Genomic DNA, 26,943 nt, shown 5'->3' with positions numbered 1-26,943 from the left:
AATGAAACAACTATTTAGTCCTTTGTTTGTATTGATATTGAGGGATGAGATATTTACATCTTGGATGTAAATGAGATTGTGTACTACACTAAATAAGAAAAGATAAGGCTGCTAGTATGAATATATATATTGCTACATTACGGTAACGATACTGATTGATATATCTTTTGTTTTCGGCTTTCCCCTTTTTTCTAACTACGATTTTAAATCAGATATCAAATTACGTTAAGCTTGATGTGAATCGATTATAATCCAATGGATGTAAGAATGAGAATGGAAACAAATCAAACTGTGTTTAAAGCTCGAAAGTTATGGTAATAATACGAAGTGTTCTACCTATTGTCTGTGCGGAGTGATATCTTGAATTATGATGTTACACACTCCACGTATTTAATTAAAGAAATGACAGACAGTGACCTAGAATGTATTAAATAGTTTATAAGTGACAACAGCCTACATGACATGTATTACCGTATTAGATATCTACAGCCTGTCCTCTGTGTGTACGATATATATGTATATATACTGGTCTGTAAATGCATATATAGGATTCCTTATCAGAATGATTTAAGTTAGTTTAGTTAAACGTCCTATTAACCAGGGTCGTCGTGTAAGGACGTACCAGGTTTAGGAGATACAGGGAAGCCGGCGGAGTACCCGGAGAGAAACCACTAACATGCGGTCAGTGCATGGCAACTGCCCCACTTGGGTTTCAAACTCGATAACCAAAAGTGAAGGGCTTGTGTTATTATGTCAGGACATAACAACAACGCGGCCACCACGGCCTCTCTTAGAATACTATATGCAATATGTAGTAACATTTTGGTATAAGAAGGTATTGGTTCTGCATTAGTATTCTGAAAATGTTCATACCAATATATGCGCAATGATTTACTCCCAAAAAGATCATCCAGTCAAGTGCCGTTATGAAAGAATGGAAACAAGCGGTTATGTACTTAACTATTTATTTATCTTATTTTTAAATTCTATTTTCATTTTATTTCATATTCATTTATTTAATTACTATTGTTAATTTGTTTTTGAATAATTGAAAAAAATATTACAAAGGCTAAGGTTGTGTTTGAACTGCTTGTATAATTTGCTTAAGAATACCAGCAAAATCTAGCTTGAACCAGAATCACATTTTATTGAATATACAGCCATTCCATAAAGCTTAACTCCTGTAGGTGTCAGATGACATACAGGTCAAGGTGTTGATAAAAAATGAAATCTTCATTAAAATGTGTAACACTTGGTACATGTAACAAACAATTAATCAAAATTATTTCAAGAAGCATGAGTCTTCTATTACAATGACAAATAAAAAATATCTTCTAAGAGTATAATAAATATTAGATGATATGACAATGCCTATCGCTTAGCTCATTGTATGGTTGCGGCCTTTCATTTAATAGAATGTATCATATTATTTTCAAAATATTTTATTGTAATTAATCCAATCATCAACAGCATTTAGTTAAACAGAAAGCAGTAATATTGAAAACAATATTTGTAATTTTTAAACAGAAAACAATTATATTAACAATACGATGTAACAGGCTAGTTATAGTTCGATGCAGAGAATTTAATGAACTATATAACCATATATTTAGAAAGGTTGATAGAAGTAATTTTTCTCTAATCAAATGTTGGAGTTTGATTAACATGTTCTATGTTTTTATAACCTCGTAACAATCAGCTATAAATCTGAACGCAGACGATATAGGAATAATCGATATCCTTAACCGTATTAAAAATTACATAGACTTTTAAATCATCTACGAAAGAGAAAATTTCAGTTTGAAATGTTTTCATTCACATGAATATAGCGTCACGGGATAAGGAGTAATATGGGATAATCGGACACCTGTATATCTTGTATGAGTCATCTGAAAGTTTGACCAGAGTCGTTTTGCGCTTACGTAATACCTGTGTACTATCTTTATATATAAAGTCTGGACGTAAAGCCTGCAAGGGATATTTACAAAAACATGAACACCAGGTTCACCGAAGTATCACTAGTTACCGAAAAAAAATATAAAAAATAACACCTAAATTGAAGTGAAAATATAGGAATACATCGTACGTCACTCCCAATGCTTTCCATGTGGGCACCAATTCGTTTTATAGTCATCTTATTTATTCGTGATATGTTTATAACTTCATTATTTCCATGATGTCCAAACGAAGAAATGTCTCTTTAATACATACATGTCTGGGGAATGACAGGAGTCGAGCCACATTATACACACAAGCTCAGTATATATAACAATACTTGAATGAAGTGTCAAGAGTGCAATCCAAGTATTGTTTTCATAATATGATAATATAAATCTACCTTCAATGTTTCAACTAGATAGCATAGTATCCAATAGTTTATAAGTTTAATTGATACGATTAGTCTGCAGAGTGTGTAGAATGAGCCTCAAGACGACAGGTATATGGGGATGCGTCCAGAACCAACGTTGTCAGCTTCAAATTGCTTTCCCTCGGCATCACCAGCCGACAACACTTTATTAGTTTTAGTGGAACAGATAGACTAGTGCATTACGCCGCTCTATGCATAAGATGGCTACACATTGTACACATACATTAAGACGATAAATAATTCATGAGTTCAGTTATAAACTGGTAATTGTGTTTCATAAACAACATTATATAACACTTCAATACTTCATCCTCTGACACTCGCTAGCAATGGTAAACACACTGAGCCTACGGGCCTCACCTTTCACCTTAACTTACCTCATCTAATTATACATCACAAATTACCTGACACACTCACTACTTTCCCTCTTGACTTCTGTTTACGTTTCAACGTATACCGTTTTATAAATTCACTGTACATGGTCGTCCATTTTTTATATATAAATTTCACAATTTTCAAATCAAACCACGTATGAATATAGGATGTTACATTGGACAGGATCATGAACGGTATCATGCATGGGTTGATCGCTTTTGCTTTCGTTCGACGTACAGGGCAAATATCATCGTCGAGAAAAAAACCTTACTTTCGAAGAGTCTGGTGTATTTCTTATTTCCATTTTTTAGTTTTTTTTATCTTTAACAATAAGGAATGAAATTAGCATAATAGTTCACTGTTTTGTTTGTTTGGCTATTGTCTTGATACTAAATACCAAATATATAAATTTAAAGACTATCATTTCCCATTACAAACTTTAATATGGACATGAATTAAATTTTCAGTAATCCCCTAGCTTTCTGTCTGCAGCTAGACAAAGTTTAAAGTAGCCACTTACAAATACTTGCACACATTATCTCACAATGGAACATCTTACACAACTATAACGCAGTCCCTGAAAATGGTAAAACTCTACTATTCAACCAGTACTCAATATGAAAAGTCATAAAAACGCATGAAATAATTATCAATTTAAAAATAAAATAATGTTAACCTGTGTGCGGTTTCACTAACATTGTCGATCAAATTGCAACTCGGATCACCTAGTCATTCTCTATCTAGGTTCGCAAAACTGAGCAAGGTGTTCCAAATTATCAAAATGCATGGCGGCCATCACTATTGGTCTGTCTGCTATATAATCAGTTCATACTATATTATGGATTTTTATATGTGTAAATTGTATTCAGCATTACTAGTGTTTGATTTTGGAATAGTTTTCTGATTTTTAACATTGTTTATTGACCAAGCCTGACTTCGCTATCCGGCTCTATTTGGAAAATGGACTTGGTTTATGAATGGGTCTATTGATTGCACACATTTGTCCATACAGACCATAGCTTCATGACATGACTCTTTAGCCTTAAGAAGAAGATTACTTAACATAATTGCCTGCCATGTTGATATTTTCAAATCACGCGTTATGATTTAAGTATTATTCAGAATAGATCCCATTTGAATAAAAAAAAATAGAGAGTTCTGCGTCATTCCAAATGTGACCTCACTAAACTTTTCAAGAACGAGGTTGTTAGCTGAAAAGAAACTAGTAGAATCAGTACATTTAAATTGCTTGTACAAAATGAATAGTAAAGGAAGGTAATGTATTTATGAAATGTAAGATAGTTATACAAACATATGGAAATATATATTTGTCCTGGTTTGATAATATCAATCTTATCATCGATTGAAATATGCATTTATCCATAGCAGTTATTGCGGACACTAAAACATTTTTCTTACTTTTACATTACCTTCAGGGTGCAGCATTTCGACTCGGACTGTAACTCAAAATCTGCACTAGCGGCCGCTGTAGATGCCAAGGAGAAATTCGAGCCTGACCTGTTCTTAGGACCGCCATGTTCTGCAGGTAGACACTTTAACCCCCTGAAGTGCAATGATCAGTTTGATAGTATGCGGCCATTTTCTATAAAAAATAATATTCTATGCAGTGATTTCCAAGAAGTGGCGGTTCTTTTTGGTTCAAATATATTCAATTTGTTACAGAAACACAAATGGTTGTATCATTTAATCTTAATAATCTTTATCTAATTTCATTATAATCAAACTAAGAATGTGATGTAAATTATCGATATATAAAGGATAAGAAAAAATGTATTTTCACCAGAGGCCTAAACTTGCTTTCGAAGATTCAACCCATTGATTGTTTAATTGATTGAATGATTGAAAACATATTGCATCTTGCCAATAGTTAAAGTTATGATTTTCTTCTTGTATAATATATTTATCATTTGAACTTGTTTTGCCCTATATGAACATCCATTCTTGCTAATCCTGGTTTCAGCTATGAAGGGTGTTGCCCAGCTGGCGTCCCACTGGAACATTCCCGTATTTGGATGGGTGTCGAATGATGTGGAGTTCCAGAACAGGACCACCTACTCCACTTTAATACGACTCCTAGGGCCGCTCAATAGGTTCCGTACGTATCTCAGGAATAGATTCTAACTTTGGTTAGGATATGAGTGGATTATGAAAACTGCACACGTGTAAATAATGTAATCCAAATGAAGACGGGTCTTACAATCTTCATATGGGCTTAATTATCATAAGCTTGTAATAATCTAAAAAAAAATTTAAAAAATCATTATGTACAGTTGACATTTAAACAAAGTTTCATTTTTCAGAAATTTACATGTATTTCTTATTATAATGAAAATCTAATTCTATAGGAACTTAATTTCTTTTGAGGAGGCTGGATAGTTTCGTTTGGAGCGAGCCGTGACATATAAATGTCCACCAATATCGGCTTTGTTATTTCATCATCGCCACAGTGATTATTTCTGTCACAACAGAACTGTCCCATGTTTTGCCATATTAATATGCACGGATGATAATATTTTCATTAAAAGAAGATGTTTATTAAATCTGTATTAGTGCAAACTGTAAATACAACAGAAATTAAATTTGAATTGCTACGTGAACAGTATTAAAATATACCACGTTACTTTGACTATATCAGTTTTAGTTTTAGTAAATATATATAGTGTTGAATTAAAAATGGCACATACATGTATTATAAATAAAGAAAAGTATTGCTTTAGTAGTTGCTATGGTTTTTGTTTTATATTTATTTTATCATTAAATTATCAATTCATCTGTTATGTTCTGTGTTTGTTGTGTACCAGAACAACATTTCTAACGAAAGTTTACATCTGTAGGTATCACCATGAAGTACGTTTCAACAATGTTCAAATGGAAACGATTCGCTATAATTCACGATGACCGAGACCCTTACAAAGCAGTCGCCGAAGCCATCAAACTCAGCGATAGTAATTACTTCATTAACAGTACTCATATGGTCAACACACAGATGCAAGATAGTCAAGTGGCCAAGATATTTAACCAGGTCAGGAAGTACGCCCGAAGTAAGTAGCATACTACAAATAGAAAACAAAACCCACCATTTTAATTATTAGACATTATCGGAGTCTTGCGAATGTAAACTGAATAGGGATATGGTCTGTATAAAATGGAGTGTCGAGTGCTAACCAGCCAAACAATTTTCACGAACAATTGGCAGAAAAATTGTTTTCGTATCTTTCAAATAGAATGTTGTTCATAGTTCAATAATTTTGTATGCTATCTATAAATAATGTTTTAGAGTTGGTCATGAATATCTAGACCTTTTGTAGTTCTCTATGTTAATGTATTGTTGTAGTTATCATTTTCGCTGTGCCTTGGATGGAGATGAGGAAGTACATGTTAGTGGCACATCAACAGGGAATGACGCACGGTGACTTCGCATTCCTCTGTATCCATGGTGATGTAAGTAACACTACTACACCCGACATGGGCTATAATGATGAAATATATTGTTAAACTTGGCTTCTACTTAACAAGCGTTTTAAAAATTTTCGCGGTAATATCTTGTCGCAATTTCTTTTGTTAGCAAAATTCGCAAAATTAAATCGCACGCGAAAGTAAGTTGGTTCACGGTATGCTATTTCATAGAGGGATACAACTGGAATTAGGGGAGATTGTGAAGAACAGTTGGTAAATATAATTAAACAAATTATAGTGCATTTCTTGAATTATAGTTGTATACATGGGATGTTATTGAAAGAGATATCACGTCAAACCGAGGCTGGAAGAGGAATGACACACATGACGAAAATGCACGTGAGGCTTTTGAATCTGTGATCCACGTAAGTTTGTTAGGGAACTATTTACTTGTGTAATTGTGAACGTCGTGTCAGAAACATCTATGCATGCATGCATACTTTAATGGTACAATTGTAATTTTGAAATGAATTGCCAATTTCTATTCAATATTGTTCAATTTGTAAATGAAGACAAAGACATTAACTGGAACCCGGTTATATTGACGTCGTAGGGGATATATGATAATGAATATCTACATTTCATTTTGATTTTGATGCGATTAAGTGTTAAAATGTTATTTGGGAATGAAGACAGTATTAGTGTTTGTTTGATCACCTTAACAGATCAGCATGGACACATTACCTCAATCGCGAGCAAAGGAGTTTCAGGAGTTTGCAATCAAGTACGCCCATCAGCAGAGTCCAAACTGGATCAACCTGCCAAACGGCACCACGGTAAGTCTAGCATTGTTTAAATCATTGATTAGAACACAATGTTTTATTAGGCAAAACGGCTATCGTAATGTAAATACTTTAAATAACTTCATGTCGTACTAATAAATGCGAAAATTCAACGATGTATGTACACTTGTAATAATACTAGTGATAATAGGTGACATAATTACGAAAATGTATGCGATTGATTCAGAACTGCATTTTTACAATATATGGTACAATACTTAAAAAAAAACCCTAAAACACAATACTATTACTTAGAATTCTCATCGTCATATTTCCTTCATGTCATCACCTAAATGTAACCCGATTTACATCACTTATCGTTTTGACTTATGGTCTCAACCTATTTTGGATTTCCATTTTTGGTGTATCTTACGTATTTGTTTCACTCTATTACGCACAGCCGGATGCCTACTCCCCTTACCTGTATGATGCTACGCTGGCCTGGGCGCTATTGGTCGACAAAACCTTGTCTCAAAACGAGGTTCCTAACGGCAACAATCTCTTCAAAAGATCGGTGGATTTTTATGCTGATGGTAATACATATGAGTAACATTTGCAATTGCAGTAATATTTAATAAATCAATATTTGAATATTCACTATACAACAAATGTGGACTTCTCTTTTGAAATATTGTAAGAGCAATTATTACAGTATTTTTGTTCTAATCATACCTGTACTCTTAGATCGAATGGATTATTTTGTTTATTAATAATATTAACCGCAAATTGATTGGAACAAAACTTTTGATCTTGGGATAGAGTTATGATTTGGTATCCGTAAACATGAGGTATTAAAGTGGTGCGTTGTTATTTCCAGGAGTGACCGGCTATATCGTTTTGGATTCCATTGGAGACCGCTACCTGAACTTCCGTATGATGGATATGCAGAAAGATGGAGTATTCAAAACCATCATAGAACTCCAGTACAACAAGACCAGCTTCGTGGCGAGAACCGTACGTAATGATATCAGAAATATGGAAATCACACGAGCTGGTCTTACATTAACTTAATCACCCCTAAAAACCCATAATATACTGTTCCAGTTCTCGAATGGGAAGAGCTCAAATGAGTCTTCAGGGGTGATTAAGTTAAAAGAAACCGTAGCTAATAATGTCATTCACATGTACAAATGTAACATATTGCATTTATCGTTTAACCTCTAGATCCTCTATCTTCTGTAATGTGCATAATCAAAACTTGAATGTGAAATGAAAGTGAAAACTTGAATGTGAAATAAAAATGAAAACTTAAATATGGATTAAAGTGAATTTTCATTGTAAGTCCTGCATTTATAATTTTCAAAAACTAAGCTCATTACCCTTATATATCCAACATAACAGTCATATATCATATGCTATATTTTAGGCTGTGGAGGACCCGGACCTCGTCCGATGGGGAGGAGGAAAGAAAGGAATCAAAAATGCCCCTCCCGATGTCCCAGTGTGTGGGTTCGACGGGGAAAAGTGTAGAGTTGCAGACAATGGTATGTTTTTGATGATCGTTTCTTTAGTGAACGACAATTGCAGATTTATGAATGATCCTACAGTATTTTTAGTGGCCGACAATAGTAGGTCGTGTCTTGATGATCCTGTGACCGACAATGGTAGGTCGTGTCTTGATGACCCTGTGACCGACAATGGTAGGTCGTGTCTTGATGATCCTTTGACCGACAATGGTAGGTCGTGTCTTGATGACCCTATGACCGACAATGGTAGGTCGTGTCTTGATGATCCTTTGGCCGACAATGATAGGTCATGTCTTGATCCTGTGGCTGACAATGAATGGTAGCGTTCTTAATGGTTCTCTTTTAAGTTATCAACAATAGTAGGTTTCTTGAGTATCTGTCTACTCCATTGGACAGAGATATTTGCACTTCCAGTGTATGTATCAGGTTCAGTAGAGACAGAGCGACAAGTCATTCATTTTACCTGCCCACCCTTCTCGGCTATCGTACACAACATCCCCCTTCTTATATCCTTCATTCTGTTCTTGCAGATAATAGGACAATTATCATTGGAGCTGTGACTGTTGCGTGCTTCGTTCTGGTTGTCATCATTATATTCAGCATCGTACGTAGGTGAGTAGACACTACCCGTTATGAAGTAACAGTATTGTACGAACCAGGACGATTGTTTCAGGATTTAGGTTAGGATTGGAGGGAGGGGAGGTAACACTTAGTAGTTAATAATATATAACGTCATTTGTAGTAGCACTTATATTAATTAATTAGGTTTTGAACGTGGACGATTTCACGTGGGGATATGTCAGCTTTACTACTGCTCGCGATATGATAACCTTCATGCTGTGTATATGTAGTATAATTATACACAGTCGATATTATGCTCGCGTGTTTAGATACTAAATTTTTTTAGAAACCCCAAAAACAAGAAACCAAAACCAAAAAACTAAGCGACCATTTCACCTCAGCGAATGAATCCACTTTTACAGTATCTAATGGTATAACAAAGCCCATTAACACAAAGACATCATTCCACTATATATATCACGTTAATAAAAAGGTACATAAAGAATACTCAATACCATGGCTTAAGTTTGCAGAACAGAAAACAAAATGTAATGGATGTAATACAATGTATAACACATTCCATCATTCACAGTGAACACCGAAAGACTCTTAATTGAAAATTGTTAACTTCTGTTGAAGACAAATATTGTTGTGTTGGAAGTTGGGTTAGACAAATATCAATTAACACCAGATTAGAATAAACTTGTATGATATGATTAACAGTATGTTAAATGTCCTACAATAAGGAAAGTAACACCTTGATGAATCAATTCTTTGGTGTATAGTAAAAACCTGGCCGCCCTACTTAGAAATCATTTTCACATTCAGTTTAGCCTATTGTAAAGCAGCAACTTTTAATGGGGATAAGTGGCTATAATATTCAGCCACTGGTTATTTTAACATAGTAGACTATTGTAGTCACTATACTATAGTAATCAGGTTTTAAGGTGTTAGCCTCATAATTCCTCAAAACTTCCTCAAACTAAAACCAATAGTCTTTACACTTGTTCTCTCAAGTACACATGTGTATATATATATCTTCAATATGTAAATTACGAAGAAACGAAACCTTTTGATTAAAAAAAATACTCGCCTTAAGAATATCCGCGCAAAAAGTAAAATTAAAAATATTATATGACATACAGTATGTGCTGTTTACCAGGTGTGATATATTTCTATGATGTTTTAAGAAAAACAAAAGTTTCCTTTCTCTTCATAATTATCTATGGGGTTAATATTTGGTGATGATGAGGTAAACGATTCTCTAATCAAAGTGAAGCGTTGACACATATCAGCTTTTATTCGGACAATATCAATGAAAACTAAGCCTTATTAAGCAAGTCGTGCAACAAAAAAATCTTTATCTGTCATAGTTAAGTATTATCACACTGTAAAGCTACCTTCTTTTATTTCACATATTCACTGTATGGTTTCATGTTATTATATAACCTGGATGTCAAAAATTATATAATAATGTTCAACCAATGAATGGTCTGTATCAAATAGCAATATTAATTTTATAAGGTTGTTTACTTGGCGATATTTAGACACATCTCATGATCCAAAGGTCTGCATGAAAACAATAGTTGTCTCCCTTGCCATGAAACTACCATCTTAATTGATTATATTAATTATGGGTTATCTGAGATTGATGTAGATAGCATGTTCGCGATCGGAGACACAGTAGCGAGCTGTACATGGGCCTAACTGTATTCACAGTGTCCGATCTTCAGTAAAGACAAACCGAGTGTACCTTCTCCGGAACTTTCAGCCGACTGTGTGTAAACACTGTGGGGTTATAGATACTACCATGTAGACAAAGGTAAGATTTATGTTTCCTAACGCAGGGTTAACCCGTGGAGATGGGGCTTGACAGTTTTACACTTATAACTGAAGAAAAAGAAGAATGAATCTCTAGAGAAAAATCATAAGATACTTAAATACGTAACTGATTTTTATATACTATGAAAAGTTTTCAATCTTGGATGTTAGGTTGAAAAAATATTTAGTTTTTAGGTTATTTTTATTCAGTAAGACCTTTTGAAATTCCCTCCGATGGTTTTCCTTTTCTTCACATTATAATATTAAAGCATTGAAAAAAGTATATAATTTTTATCTCCTTTTAAATTGAAGAAATTATTTTAAGGTGTGTGTCCGTAATTGTTACAATAACTTTCCTACACACCTGCACCACAGATTCAGTATTTTAGACTCAATATAGCAAAATTGTGTAAGATAAAGTGAGGTTTTGATACTGTCAGTGAAAACATCAAGCGTACATATCAAGGCTTTTCGTTGCTAGCTATTCTATGAAGTGTAATTGCCGATGTTTAGATATTGATACATAGCTAGTTTATCTCTGGAATTAATTAACCTGAGCAAATACTTTTAAGTGAAGTGGGTTTTTTTAATTCATAGTTCTATGTGTTTGTTCCAAGCTTTTGTATAGCAATATCTACAGTTCATAGGATACATAACGCATTGTGTAAAATTATATAGAAGCTTCTGCATAAATTAATTAAAAGCAGTAACATAAAACGTCAATGTTGTTGCTTTTTGAAATTAAACAACAATTGAAACATTCAAAAACTAATGAGCGTTTGTTAATTAAACAAATATTATATTTCATTTATTCTGATAAGGGTTATAGTTGAATATTCCGCCTTTGTATAGGACAGAATTGTCTCTCTTGCGAGTAGGTATCAATGGTGTTGTCACAAATGTCTTTTTTCCTGAAAAATATGACGTTATACCAAAAACATGACGTAATGATCAATACTTACCCGCAAGCGCAGATAACTATGTAATATGCAAATGCATAGTAGCGAGTGTCAAGCTTTAAAACTTTAATCCTGAAATATGTGCATGTTTGTATCTGCTTTCTTGCTATTTCTCGACCCGTTCGGATCTGTACACATCGTACAGATGGCGGGGACAACAGTTATATTTAATTGGCTTTAAGGATGTTTTTCATTTTATTTCAGGACAAGAAAGAAGAAGATCATCCAGTTTTATACCGGAACAAAAGTCATATAAAACATTGATACCTTTACTTTCGTATAATTTCGTAGTTCATTGCTTACATCCTTTGAAACTTTCATACGTCTTCCCTACAACTGATTGGGAACGGATTAACAGCTAATGAAACAATGCATAGATCTATAAGGTTAAACCTATTATAACGGCGATTGAAAAGAGGTGTTCTTCATGCATGGCAACAGTGTTTGCTTTTTTGTTATTAGTCAAGCATATCAAAGGTATCAATTAATATATATATATATTTTAATAATGATGCAATAGTAAAATGCATTCCATCTATTGTTGTTTGGATTGTTTTTGTTGGTGATTCAATGCGGTATACATCATAATTTATTATAGTGTTCATGCTCAGATATTTTGAATGTGATGTCAACGATGTCGAATATTATTGTTTTACACACAAAGTTATCTTCTCTTGAAAGCATGCATTTATAGTTAGGCCATTTGTGTCAGTGAGAGATTTTCTCACACGTTAATAACTGTTAGCAACTAAATGCCATTGTCCGACAAGTGTTGGTCAAAGATGTTTTGATTATGATAACAACGCCGTCTGCACATAGTGTAAAAACGGAGACCATTTTAAGCGTCAACAGTTGTTAATATCATGCTTGTAACGATCCATTTCATTGGTTCAAAGTTACTTATTCTTTACTTGCGTCGCTTTTTTGATTGGCTAAAACAAAAGATAGTCCCTCTACAGATCTGGCACTTCACTTGAAATATAAGCATTAAATTGAATATATTCTAACATTTATTTAGGACACAGTCTTTATTATAATTGTTTTTTTAATTCCATAAGGTAGAGATTTCTAACGTATATGATTAGAGGTATATGGAGTAAACAGACATCTATTCCTACACTAACAACAAGGATTTCAATAAGAAATAGAGAGCTACCTATTAACTGTAGACCAGAAAATCATTGCTATAAGTACAACAACCAGATACAAATGCGGGCAATAAAGTTTACGAAAATGAGACAGGAATAATACATAACACTGGTTGATAATATAAACACACATGTAACTGTTATTTTCACTCCTGTCTATATAATCATGTTGAAATGTGTCGTACGACATCGGTACAGAGCAACGGTGTTTTACGAGTACAGTTGAGTTTCACATCAACGTATAGATTATTTGGAATACTGAGTTTATCAAGTTTGTTTGCTACCACAAAATACTACATATTGCATACATAATTACATTCTCGATACTCCAAGGGCTGATAACAATGTATAAATATATTTAAATACGTATTGTGTCATAGCAAAACTTAAGACTCTGTGTGCGACATTAGATGAGCAGGAATTAGAATGTCATACTTCGTGATTTATCTTTGATTCACAGTCGAATTCCTATATCTATTAGACCTGTATAACATTCTAGTATTTTATTGATTATGTCAAAAAATTTCATTTTCTAAATACAATTAACTCGATCTCAAATTCGAGGTTTTACCATGGTATAGTTCGGGATAACGAGAGGTTTTCTTGAATACATTCTTTTCGTGAGTTTCAAGTGATATTTAAGTGAAATTCATGATAACATGACATTAATGTGAAGCGACATTGGATTTGTAATTGAGTATCAGCTATTTTATTTGATTTACTTCATACATTAACAACAACTAATATTATTTGCTAATGGTTTGATGCCAGCATAACAAAAAACAACGGAAGTGTATAAGAAGTTTCTCACTATTATAACGAATAAGTATCTTTCAACAAATCAAGTGTATGTGATCAAAATGTACAATGTCAGACAAGTGTCTAAATTATTTGATTTGCAGACGTTATCGCCGACAGAAACTTCTGAAAAGTATGTTATGGCAGGTTCGATTTGAGGAAATAGATTTCGTAACCGCTCTTCTGAACGTCAGTGTTCGGGTAAGTATGAAGCACATAACATATCCATTTTATCAAGGTTACCATGGTTATGAACAAATGAGTTAGGCCAATCATTAGTGATGTTTAAGAGAGTTTAATTAAACTACATATTACTTATTCCGAGGATATATTTAAAATTAACTGGATATGTGATGAACTTATAATTTCTAATCACGCTATTATCATTTGAGTAGAAATCCTATAAAATTCTTTTGCATTATCATTTGAGTAGAAATCCTATAAAATTCTTTTGCATTTTTCATTTCATATTGAAGTATACGTGTGAATTTTGTCGACATTATGTTAAGTAACTTGTATTGAATTATTATTGTCTTAGTTTGCTTGTATTCATATACACCAATCAATATTTACCCCCTTTCATCATAAATGATGAAAGATAATGACAAATGGTTTTTAAAATTGTCCAAATTTTAGGATATTTACCGAATGCTTAACCTTAATCTATCATATCATCACAGGAAAGAGTGTTTTGTATCCCATAACTATGCCTGTTTGACCATGGAAATTCCATGAATTCTTTAGATAAATTCCATAGAGAGAAACACATGTCGAGGAGAAATAAAACCTCTATTCCCAAAAAACATCGATCTTAAGTTGCACAATATTTGCATACAAATCTCACAGTTTTTGTTCCTTATAGTAAATCTAGCTTGAAAATTAAATATAACGCTGAACTTTTCCTGGTAAAAGATGTCTTCGCGTTAATGACGTGTGGCGTCTAATCACACAACCTGGCTTACTTGTTTGGGTAAACGTAAAATTAAAATTACCGTCATGAGCACGTTACTTGGTATAAACTATCAGATAAACTTTGAGTACTTTGATGCGCTAACTTACATTTAATTTTATTCTAACAGGCGAGCTTTAAAACCCAAGGTATGAGGCGTTCGAATACAAAGAAGAACGTGATGAAGACGAAATCTCTTGAGAGGAACAACTTGGCCTATAAAGGATCGCCTGACCAGTCACCGCTTAACTACCACAAACCGGATCATGGTACCACCATGTTTGGATCTGTGGCTTATATCAGAGGTAGGCCTACCTAGGTTTTATTTGATTCCAGATGTATTCTGTCTATGCATGTTTCAGAGTTACCTCCCTTGTGGACAAGTATCCATTGTGACGACATTTTGTGTTAGCGAAATTCCTGCCATTTTTTTTGAAAAGTATTACATTACGCATGGAAATACATGACGTCACAATCAATACCTATCCGCAAGGGCATATAACTCTGCAATATGCAAATACAGAAAACGTACATTTCATTGCAAAAGTTTATCCGTAAAACCTTCAAGTTTATTTTAGTGCAATCGAGACGTCGCCTGAATAAAAAAATATGGCAATCTACCGTTGATTGTTTCACGATTGGGGCATTTAATGTATCTTTCATTATAAGTGTGTTTTATTTATTTATTTATTAAATTTTGCACATTCCAAAGTATCCTTGAAACATATATGGGGTGTCTTTATAAAGGACAAAATATATGTTGACTTTATATGTTTTGCCTCAGTAACCAATTTTCGAAAAGTGTTGTCATGATAATATATCGACGGTTTGTAAATCCGTTAGATCATATTTAGAACCAGTGCTATGGAAGGTGAACCATATCTCCGTTTTGCCTGACGACAAGTTACCTCACAGATAAAGATGTTTGATTTTGACAGCCGTCGAATTCAAGATTAGCAATAGTAGAAAATATTTTTATTATCTAAAACAAAATTGCGATATATTTCTATTTTTACACTTGCAGGTAGTCTAGTGTCCGTAAAGAGGATGTCACGCAACAGTGTTAACGTAACCAAGGATGTGTTACAAGAACTTAATCATGTAAGATCTAACGTCTATTTATTTCTCAATATCTGGGTCAAGTTTTATGAACATATCTCTTTACTTTATAAGAAACCCCTCCACATCCATAGAAAAGCATTAGAGAAGTTCAGGAAAGATCCTTAGCTAATGGTTTCCCCTTAACTTCTCTTATCCGTTCTTATGACGAGTTTTTAGTTAAAAAATCCTTATAGTTCAGAGTTGTTTAAAAAAAGGGCCCTGGAGTAAAAAGGAATATTTAAAAAAAATACATCTTATTCAATAGACGTAAATGATAGATGAATATTAGAATAAAATATCCGATATCCTAGTTATTATTTTGAATAGCTAAATGTGAAACTAGTTTTGCGCACGACCTCAAAAAATGACCATTTGAACCATGAATGTAAATTATTTTGAAAATCCACAATATAACGTTGCATTCTATTGACGTTGTACAGATGACTGAGTAGTTGTAATACTTTGTATAATGTACTCCACAGCTGATGGAGCTAAAGCACCAAAATGTTTGCGCCTTTGTTGGTGCCTGTGTGGATCCAGGAAGAATCCTATTATTGTGGGAGTATTGTCCAAAGGGAAGTTTGCAGGTAAACAAAATCAAAATGACAAGGTCGTTTTCTATTGCAATCGTGACGTTACGCTCACAAACACATGACGTGATAATCAATATCTACCCACTAGTCAGAAAACTATGCAATGGGAAAATAAATATAAAGATGTTGAAAACTCCACATTATAGTTCACATTATTCTATTTGGACCAGGATTACACAATTTATACATATTATTATCGTATGTATTTTGAATGACTTGTTCACTTTCAATTTGCACCATAGGACGTTATCTGGAACCAGAACATTAAGTTGGATAGGATGTTCATGTTTGCGTTGACACAGGATATAGCAAAGGTAAGACTTGTATTAACTTGTTCTAAATGTTCAGGTGTAATGGTGCTATGGCTACATTCTGTTCCTTCTCAGTCAAGACTATATTTGATAAAAAGAGTTTGATATTACTGTATCTGTAAGCAATCCATCCATTTTGTCAAAGTATCTTTTCAAGTAGCGATTAAGGGCCGGACCTGGGTGTTGTTTAAGCTGGATCTGGGTGATGTTTAAATTGTTCCATATGACGAAAACTACTTTGTAAGTGGTGTCATTGATACTGCAGACGCGTATTCTACTGAAACCACTAGATTTATTCATGCCACTTTTAGCGGTTTTCACTATACATACAAGCATGTTATTTGCCAAATTCTGTCTCTGCTCAATCATTTTTTGATGTTTTCTTTATTTGTGGTAAAGTTTTATTATCATGGATCATTTTGTTGTGTTCAAAGGGCCTGGATTTTATACACAAATGTTCTATACATTACCATGGTAACCTGAAGAGTTCCAACTGTGTGGTGGACAGTCGCTGGACGTGTAAGCTGACCGACTTCGGAGTTCCAACCATACGTCTGATGGACAAGTGTTCCGTCAGTGGTACGGACGAGGGAAGTTACGCTAGTAAGTGGTAGGATGTATACGTAGTAATTAGTAGTAAAGGACCATACGTCTGATGGACAAGTGTTCCGTCAGTGGTACGGACGAGGGAAGTTACGCTAGTAAGTGGTAGGATGTATACGTAGTAGTAAGTAGTAAAGGACCATACGTCCGATGGACAAGTGTTCCGTCAGTGGTACGGACGAGGGAAGTTACGCTAGTAAGTGGTAGGATGTATACGTAGTAATTAGTAGTAAAGGACCATACGTCTGATGGACAAGTGTTCCGTCAGTGGTACGGACGAGGGAAGTTACGCTAGTAAGTGGTAGGATGTATACGTAGTAATTAGTAGTAAAGGACCATACGTCTGATGGACAAGTGTTCCGTCAGTGGTACGGACGAGGGAAGTTACGCTAGTAAGTGGTAGGATGTATACGTAGTAATTAGTAGTAAAGGACCATACGTCTGATGGACAAGTGTTCCGTCAGTGGTACGGACGTGTGAAGTTACGCTAGTAAGTGGTAGGATGTATACGTATTAGTAAGTAGTAAAGGAAAAGCTGTAAGTTTTATAAGGACATGTAGAAAACCATTTATTTTCTCTTTTTATTCTTACTTACAAGCAAACGAATTTCATGTCACAGTGATCAAATCTCATAGTGTTTCAGCTACTTTTACGATAATTTTTTCGGCGTTACCATTGACCCATTCTGAGATTGAAATTGTACTTGCTATATATTATTCGAACTTGTGCTTACGTCTCTAGATAAGAGTAATTATCTCTTAGTTAGGTAAGTGACTTACCTAGTATTCTGTGAGAAATATGGCAGGTGTCACTTGCTATCTCAGAAGTGTTACTTCCATTATTACACTCACCTATGTACTTCTACGATAAAGTATGTTGGTTATTTAATATTCGGTAATATCGTTATGTGTTTGGTGCAGTTAAATCTTTTCAAATTGTTTATTCGCCGAGTGCCTTCTGTAGCATTCTTTGGTATAGACCATTGCAGATTATCTTGGTCGATTTTAAAATCCCAATGGTGACTGCAATTAATTCGTTAAGCCTCACTCATCAGAAATATCAATTCCCTGTAACCATTGTGTTTACATTTTTTATCTATCTGGATAAAGTTGTAATTGTGATAACGATCATTTTCCATTACTAATGCATTTATATAAGAACAAAGTTACTTCATTACAATAAAGAAAGTAACAAAATATCTTATGATAGAATATCCATTTCTTAAAACAAATATTATATAATAGTATTATATCGTTTTAAATTAAAGGGGCAATTTAGTCAGAGTGCATTGAAATTTCGATTCACCCAGATGATAAATATGAAAGTTGGAATATAATTGTTTTTATCAATATAAAGTGTCCACTATTGTAACCAGTGTATACTATGCGAATAAGAAACGAACCGTAGTATAAATAATGTATTTATAATAATGTTATATACTGTTATAATAATGCGTTTTTGTTATATATATTAAAATGCATTATCATTGCATATGTTTTTGTTAAAACCATTTTTAAATATGTTGTACTTTTTTCAGAATTCCTTTGGACCTGTCCAGAGATTTTAAGGTCCGATAAAGTCTATGATAAACAGAAAGCAGACATCTATTCTCTGGGAATCATTATCAAGGAAGTGTTTACTCGATCAGGACCCTACACAGAATATCCATTCTTAACGCCTCATGGTAAATACTCAACCAAAATAAAATATAGCTAAAATCGTAATCCTCAGCTGATGACAATAACGTGCATCTTTCGAGTGCATTGTGTTATTCTATACTTCCCCTCAACACAGAGGATTATCCATTCCTATGTGTCGCGTCGCGACCCATTCCGTCGTGTCGCCCCATTCCGTCGTGTCGCCCCATTCCGTCGTGTCTTTTTTTGCACCATGCATAAATAAAAATGTTGATGTTCATTGTCATTTGAATCAATTGATTATTTAAAGTAAATCCATTTTATTTAATTTTCTTCGAATCTCACAAAAGGACCACTTAGTAAAATATTTGTTTTATTATTTGTGTTGACCAATATGTTAAAATGATTGTATGATACATTGTATTATGTATTTTTCTTGTGTGTAGAAATTATCAACCGAGTCAGAGATCGTGTATCTCGAACAGCGTCATTCCGACCAATGATTTCTGCGGAACTCCGAGAAAGTCCGGACCTGCAGACACTTATAGAAGAATGTTGGAATGAAGATCCACTTTTGCGACCCTCGGCCGCGAGAACTACGAAGGCACTCAATCGTATCAACCCTTCCAAGTGAGCGTTAACCGTATTGCTATTATGAATTGGAAATATATAATTATGTAACACTTTTAACAAAAGAAAAGTGTTAGAATTGATTGATTGAACACGAAGCAAAATGTACATATCAATATAAAATTTCTTAATGTCGTAATTCAGGTATTTTAATATCTTTTCAGTGATGTGTTTTTCAAGCAAATATGAAATTGTAAATTTAACGCGTTTAGCTGGAGCATAAACATCATACCGATCCGTGTTAAGAAAGAGGTCTGGAGTTCCTTTCGTTTAGTGTTATAGGATCTAACATTTGTAGTTATACAGTGAAACCTGCTTAAGCGACCATCTCTATATAACGAACACCTGCGTAATAAAACCACGTTCACGGGGTCCCAAATAGTCCAGCTTTCTCATGATCTCAATTCCAATGCAATGTGTCATATGTATAATGTCATGCCCAAATGAAAACATATTTTTCTTGGTTTCTTTGGTGGACTTTATAAACAAGTTTGACTTATTTACATGTTTTCTTGTATTGTTTATTCCATTAACTGTAAACCAACTTTGTTTGTTAAATTCTCGATTTTATATCGCAAAACAAATTAACAATTTAAATGCTGTATATATTGCTTAGCGAAGATACACATTCTCGAAAAATTTTTGGGTCGAGGTTTTAGCGAGAGTAAATCGTACGTGGAAGAAAGTTGGTTAACAATAAAATATATCTAAAATTAATCGTAAACTATTATTCGAATGATCAGTTCGTGGAATATTCCATGAAACTTGTTTTCATGACATTGGTAATAAAATACAATAATGAATGCATATAACATAATGTGTGGCTAATCACGGCTATACACAGTATTATTTTGCATGTGTTGATTCATAATGCTGGCATGATCTTAGTAATGCTCTATACTGACATTGTTGTGCAAATTGAATATTACAGAGTATAAAAATAGAAAAGGAACGGTGATCAATCTATTGATATCTTTGTTATAGAAACATGACCATGATTGATAGTATGATTGCGATCTTGGAGAAATATGCTAACCATCTGGAGGAATTGGTAGCCGAGAGGACAAGCGAGCTGGACCACGAGAAACAAAAGACAGAGAACCTTCTGTACAGAATGTTGCCACAGTATGTAATGTAATGCTGAAATAATAAGACAACCTACAGGACACCAATAAACAACATATCTTATTGTATATAATTTTATGTATCTCACAGATTTTGATTGATAAAGGTTAAATGCTCAGAAAATGAAAAAAAAAAAAAAACCCAAAGACAACAATTAAAAAATATTGAAACAAAATAACAAAAAAAAAAAAAAAAAACCCAAACCAACATAATGATAAAATCAAATATATATACACATTGAATTCAATTACAATGGCGATGTGATTTGGTGTTTTGGTTTAATTAAAGCATTGCTTTTCATGTACATGTATATATGATAGTGATAACACAATATTTGCTGAGCTTTTGACATTTACCCCGAAATGCACGTATCTTATTTATTCAGGTCAGTGGCCGAGGACCTAAAATTGGGAAAGACAGTGAAAGCCGAACACTTTGACGAGGCGACCATATATTTTTCCGACATTGTAGGATTTACAACTATATGTGGCAGTAGTACTCCTATAGAGGTGGGCTATTTGTTTGTTTTAATGTTTTCTAGGAAATACGATGTCAGATTAACTAAATATGGTACCACTCTGTGGTTCGCCTTAGACATTCATATAAGATATAAGTTTCATAAGTTTTAATGCGTAGTTGATTAATTTAATTATATCTAATACATCTGGATCGTTGAATGTTTTTGTTAGCTTTAAATTTCGAAACAAGTATAATGGGAGACAACCCAGTTATTTTTCATGAAATAGCAGTGCTGCTATTAACTCTGTCTATTGAATTGTTTTTGATATCAAAGACGGATGGCAGAATCAATACGAAGGTTATATTCTTATATGGTATTGGATTTAAACGCACATATCCTATGATTAAAATTGTTTTATTATGAACCTTCTGAATATCCTCTACATTTACAGGTTGTGAACCTTCTAAACTGTTTGTACACGCTCTTCGATGATATCATTACCCGGTATGATGTTTATAAGGTAGGTATCCCCATTCCATTGCATAGGAAAATATATCTTATTTTGAGTTTGAAAGATGTAAATGATATCAACGCTCATATGATAGACACTGAAAATCTCCATAGCAAGCCATAAATTCGAAGTCATTGCATCGAACACCGTCATTTGAAAAACAAAAGTGAACATTTTACAAACTACATAAGGTCACCAAAAAAATTGTATTTTATTTTCTTACCTAATAATACTTTAGCTCACGAAATTGATGACACAACACATGACCAGTAAGAGCATGTGTTCTTGAATAAAATATGACGTTTCACTCATAAACGTCACAATCAATGGATAGGCAAAAATGGATAAAAGGCGTCCTTTATAATTGATTTGTAATGTTTTCGTCAGTCTAGATATATAAAAATCTACACTAAATAAAAGCATGGTGTAATTTGTTATGTGTTAAGGTAGAGACGATCGGTGATGCCTACATGTTGGCCAGTGGTCTGCCAAAGAAGAATGGTGCCCGACATATTCGGGAGATCGCTGATTGTGCACTGGATATTCTGGCCTCTATTGCCACGTTCAGTATACCGCACCTTCAGGGTAAAAACCTTAGGATTAGAGTAGGTAAGTCTTCAAGGTCGCCCGCCATGGTAATGTGTTTATTTACTTATATGATTTGAATGTGGTTTTTTCTCGGATGGGTTTTTGCAAGGTCAAACGTCAATTGCATGTAACATGCATCCTATTTTCATGAAATCATAAATTAATGGCAAACATTATAAAATCAGATTTAATTTGATGGTCCAAAGATTTTAAATCAATGTAAAATTGAATAATATGACTAACCTTTTTCAGCAGTTACATAGTACAATAATTCAATTTGGTCTGTAACGAGCATTAGCATAGGTGTAAAAATGTACTTATTCTGCCCATAAAGGAAATAAATGTCGCCTTTCGCAATGTCGCTGCTGGTTGGCTGAGACAACGGCGTAATGATTTCATAGAAATTCTGTAGAGATTATCGTTAGTAAATTGAATTGTAAGGAATGTATTGCCATCATTAATCTGAATTTGAATCTGAATATCTCCGTATCATAATAAAATGTATTCAAGTTAATCCTTAGATATTCTATCTTTGCTATAATAGGTATCCACTCCGGTCCGGTGGTGGCAGGAGTTGTCGGTCTTGCCATGCCCAGGTATTGTCTGTTTGGTGACACAGTTAATGTGGCGTCTCGCATGGAGTCAACTGGGCTACGTAAGTCTTAAAATGATCTATTTTGTTAAGTTTCGTATCATTAGGTTACATCGACATCCGAATTTATTGCTTACCTGTAAAATAAAATCTGATTAAACGGTAGGCTGTAAACCTACTTATTTAGCAACGCATTGATTCCGTGTATCAGTGTCTAAAGAATTTTCCTTTGCCGACACGATCCAATATGTCAGTTAACAGGAATTATTTTTGTATAAATATGATTGTAAGTAATACGAGAAATTATTTCGTCCATGAATTAATTGACACTATTGTTGGCGTAGAGTAGTAAGCATATTTATATACTATTGTCTATTACTTTTTTGAACATTTTTTTTCTGTTGTAAACCCCGAGTACATAACCTATATTTCCCCAAAGAAATAGATATCGATTCTTTTCAAAAGTTATATGAATTCAGAACTCTCTATTTTTCCACAGCACTGAAGATACACCTCAGCACTATATCAAAGGAAAATTTGGAGAAGTTTTCTGGATACCATCTCCATTGTCGAGGAGAAATAACCGTTAAAGGGAAAGGAATAATGAAAACGTATTTCCTAGAAGGACGAGAAGGTTTTGATAGACCTTTACCGGACGTATATGACGGTATGTCAGCCACATCGACAAGTATTCCCTCAACACCCGCCACTCCGATGTCTCCACTAACGCCCATCCCGGAGGGTGACATCAAACAAACAACAGACGCTTGTCTACCAATGAAAGACTTCGTTACAAAAATGCTATCTGGTCCCAAGGGGGACGGAGTGGTTTCACCTGATGAATTCATAGCGAATATGCATTCAGAGATAGACAATGATGTCGTTTCACCTGAAATGATTGTCACAAAAATGTTGTCAGATTTAGACAAACATTTGATAACAGCAGAGGAATTCATGACAAATGTGTTGTCAACGACAGAACGGACTAATGTCTCTCATGAGTGTGATGATTTCGATTACACGGGAAACAGTGACGGGTACACAGGAATCGGTGACGGGTACACGGGAAAGGGTGACGGATACAAAGAAATTAGTGACAAAGACGACGTGTGTAAACATTCAGAACCCGCGAAAAACTTTATCACACAAACAACTCCAGATCCTGACAAAGACAGTGTGTCACAAGTGTCGTCAAACGACGAGTATGACTCTCTAAGTACCACTCACTCTGTAGATAGCCCATATATCACACGTGACTTTCTCCGACACATGCTTGACGACCACAGGGACGAAAGAAAGAGAGAAACAAAGACAGTGGAGGAAAGCACAGCATTATGACGGCACCTCCATGCTTAATGTATCTGTGGTTATCGGTTCTGTGTCATTTTGTCTGATAGCAAACATGCGACCTTCATATATGCATTATCATTTGAATGGTATGATGTATTCATACCAAACTTTGTTTTAGGGTTTTTGCATTATGGTTGACATGGAACAAACATGTATTTATTTTGTTAGTGCTCAATCTGCGATTTTGTCAGTGCAAATGTCTTCTGCATTGGTGTTTATCGAGACGTATTGTTGTTAGTCATGGCGGTGTAGTGTTTAGCGGGTCAGCAATACTTAAAATAGAAAAAAAACTTTTAACGAAACGTCCGTGATCATGCTACTATAAAACCTAGCTAATTATCATCATATCATGGATGAAATGTTTGGAACAATATCTATATATGTAAATTCCAAATTGCAAAGATATTAATCCTGCAACCCTAACAGGCTTTATGCTATAATGAAAGCATAATTAAACTGTGAAGGAAGGGTACAAATTTAGAGGAAGATTGTTGACACGGCAGCACTATAACGGTGAAGGTATTTTACATGGTAAAACTGCTAAGTTCTTTATGTAGGTTGAAAAGCTATCATATTTTTGTCTTCATGTTTCATTGTTTCTTTACTGAAAATGTGCCAAATATTTTAGTACCTTTGTGAAAAATAAAAACATTACAAAATGATAACAATATGTCTTTCATGCCAGTAACTACGTAACGTCGGAATTCGTTAAATCAAACAAGAAAGCTGACTGAATTTTATAATTATGTTTGTTACACAACCAGTGGATATGACATCAGCCATATTATAGCTGAATCTAGCTCAAATAGAGAAGACCTCATAGTCGTATGGCTTGGCCTTGCAAATGTGATTGGAACTATTCCCCACAAATTGATTGTCCCAACTCACATACAGAGAGTGTTAATAGCTACATTAGCGGAATTCGCCTCCTATTAACAGTAGATTCCATCAGAGACAGCTGCTGGAGAAGGGTATCGTAACGGGCTGCACTACGTCAACGTGTTGATAAAGGCATGGGATATGTGAATCAGTGGCCCCAAAAACAGGAAACAAACACCAGACTATTTCGGAACAAAGCATTTATGGACGTCCTTACCATTGGCCGACAGAACCTCATGTTTAGGACCGGTGAGTACACACTGCGTTGGAGAAACCGGCAACATGGGCATTAATCCGCTTCAAACCACCGAAGTTGGTTAGAACAGAAAGAAAGCAACAACGCAAAGACAAGCAGGAAGAGAAAAAGCAGAAGGCTGTGAGATGGAAAGATACATAGTGTATTTCGCAGTATGCCTCAGCCCAACTAAAATTCCTACTGCAATTATTCTACAAAACCCTGCCATCACTAGTCAATCTCCACAGGTGAGATCTGGTACCAGACCTGGAGTATTTGCTGTGAAGCAAGAGGGGACATCCTCCCTCGATACTCTAAGAGTTACTATTACTGACGTTATATCCATCCCTGGGCTATCTTATAGTAAAACTGAAGGCATTTGAAGAGAAAAAAATCTTAACAATCACAGGCCTGTAAAGCCTTCTTTTGAAGATTATATAGAGAGAGCAGCCCCCAAATTAAAACCACACTGTCAACCAGTGTACCGTTACGATTCATTTGATTTTCATCAAAGGACTAAATTATCTGTTCTGTTGCCTCCATTATACCGTTTTACCATGAGATAGTCCAGGGTTGGATATAAAGTCAATAATATCAACCCCTGGAGTATCGAAGGTGGAGGGGCGTTGCATCATGTACGTACATTAACGTAAGACAGTTCAACACGGAGACACAATAAGGTACCAAGTAGCTAATTGACGCTAGAACAAGACCGGACGATCATGAGAAATTGAAGATTAATTTTGTAGCCATTGGCTTGCTGAAAGACAAGGGGCGTGCACCGGCGGACCAAAGCAAAAGGAGAACGGAGGTACAAATGTAATGGCAGATGACTGGTCAATGGATGGAAGTGGATCTCTACAGCAGACTATATTTCCCGTAGCCAGACATTGTGCTGCAACTTGAGAGTATAAAAACACTGTTACTAGAGGTGACAAAAATTAATAGTATTAAAGACAAAAACATCAGAATCTTAATATTGTCCAATCAGTACATTAATTTTGTTTCCAAGGCATCTGATAATTTCCAAAATGTTACTTTGCTATTCAGCATATCTCATAGGTCATATGTACAAATTTCCACCTGTATCTGAAAGTATCTAAATTTCAACCGATCAGTATCCCGCATGTTGTCACTATGGCCTCAAATGGTCGTAATGCTCATATCCACGATTAACGAGAATAATAATGCTCATAAATGTGTTTTTCATATATAAACTATATTAAACTTGACCCCCTCCCCAGGGGGAAACGTGAGACCCCATGGTCATATAATTCACATTTTTCATAAAATACCTTAAGACCTTTCCATCTGATTCCATCATTTCCAGAATTTCAGAAGAAGACTTTTAAAGTTTTGGACTATTTGACCCCTTTTGATCCCGCACCCAAGGCCCCTGGGGGTCAGTCATGGAAAATTTGTTAATATGAATCAATGACCATATCAAACTGATAATTCTGACAATATTTGACTCATTTCCTATTACAAATGACCAAATAATACTCAAAAAGGTGTTTTTTGTTTTCCCCATATAAACTGTAGTAAACTTAACCCCCTCCCAAGGGGGAAACGAGAGACCCTAGGGTCATATAATTCACATTTTTTGTAAAATACCTTAAGACCT

General features: G+C 34.5%; 1 protein-coding gene across 1 annotated transcript in view; it reads left to right on the top strand.

Moving 5' to 3' along the window:
* The window catches only part of LOC138329114 (atrial natriuretic peptide receptor 1-like), a 29,114-nt gene extending 4,247 nt beyond the window's left edge, over positions 1-24,867 (top strand). Inside the window, exons 2-25 of the mRNA XM_069275864.1 lie at positions 4,180-4,289; positions 4,725-4,859; positions 5,599-5,805; positions 6,099-6,205; positions 6,478-6,585; positions 6,886-6,996; positions 7,403-7,535; positions 7,820-7,956; positions 8,369-8,486; positions 8,999-9,080; positions 13,860-13,956; positions 14,835-15,009; positions 15,729-15,805; positions 16,288-16,392; positions 16,641-16,712; positions 17,144-17,312; positions 18,850-18,996; positions 19,396-19,579; positions 20,564-20,704; positions 21,090-21,213; positions 21,616-21,688; positions 22,126-22,284; positions 22,808-22,918; positions 23,355-24,867. Coding sequence (XP_069131965.1) covers positions 4,180-4,289; positions 4,725-4,859; positions 5,599-5,805; positions 6,099-6,205; positions 6,478-6,585; positions 6,886-6,996; positions 7,403-7,535; positions 7,820-7,956; positions 8,369-8,486; positions 8,999-9,080; positions 13,860-13,956; positions 14,835-15,009; positions 15,729-15,805; positions 16,288-16,392; positions 16,641-16,712; positions 17,144-17,312; positions 18,850-18,996; positions 19,396-19,579; positions 20,564-20,704; positions 21,090-21,213; positions 21,616-21,688; positions 22,126-22,284; positions 22,808-22,918; positions 23,355-24,193 — 3,721 coding nt within the window. The 3' untranslated portion in view covers positions 24,194-24,867. The remainder of the gene's footprint in view (positions 1-4,179; positions 4,290-4,724; positions 4,860-5,598; positions 5,806-6,098; positions 6,206-6,477; positions 6,586-6,885; positions 6,997-7,402; positions 7,536-7,819; positions 7,957-8,368; positions 8,487-8,998; positions 9,081-13,859; positions 13,957-14,834; positions 15,010-15,728; positions 15,806-16,287; positions 16,393-16,640; positions 16,713-17,143; positions 17,313-18,849; positions 18,997-19,395; positions 19,580-20,563; positions 20,705-21,089; positions 21,214-21,615; positions 21,689-22,125; positions 22,285-22,807; positions 22,919-23,354) is intronic.
* The last annotated feature ends 2,076 nt before the right edge of the window (positions 24,868-26,943 follow it).

The sequence above is a fragment of the Argopecten irradians genome, chromosome 8 (genome assembly GCF_041381155.1).
Source record: "Argopecten irradians isolate NY chromosome 8, Ai_NY, whole genome shotgun sequence".
In the NCBI taxonomy this organism is placed as follows: Eukaryota; Metazoa; Mollusca; class Bivalvia; order Pectinida; family Pectinidae; genus Argopecten; species Argopecten irradians.
This window is presented reverse-complemented; position numbering and strand designations above follow the sequence as displayed.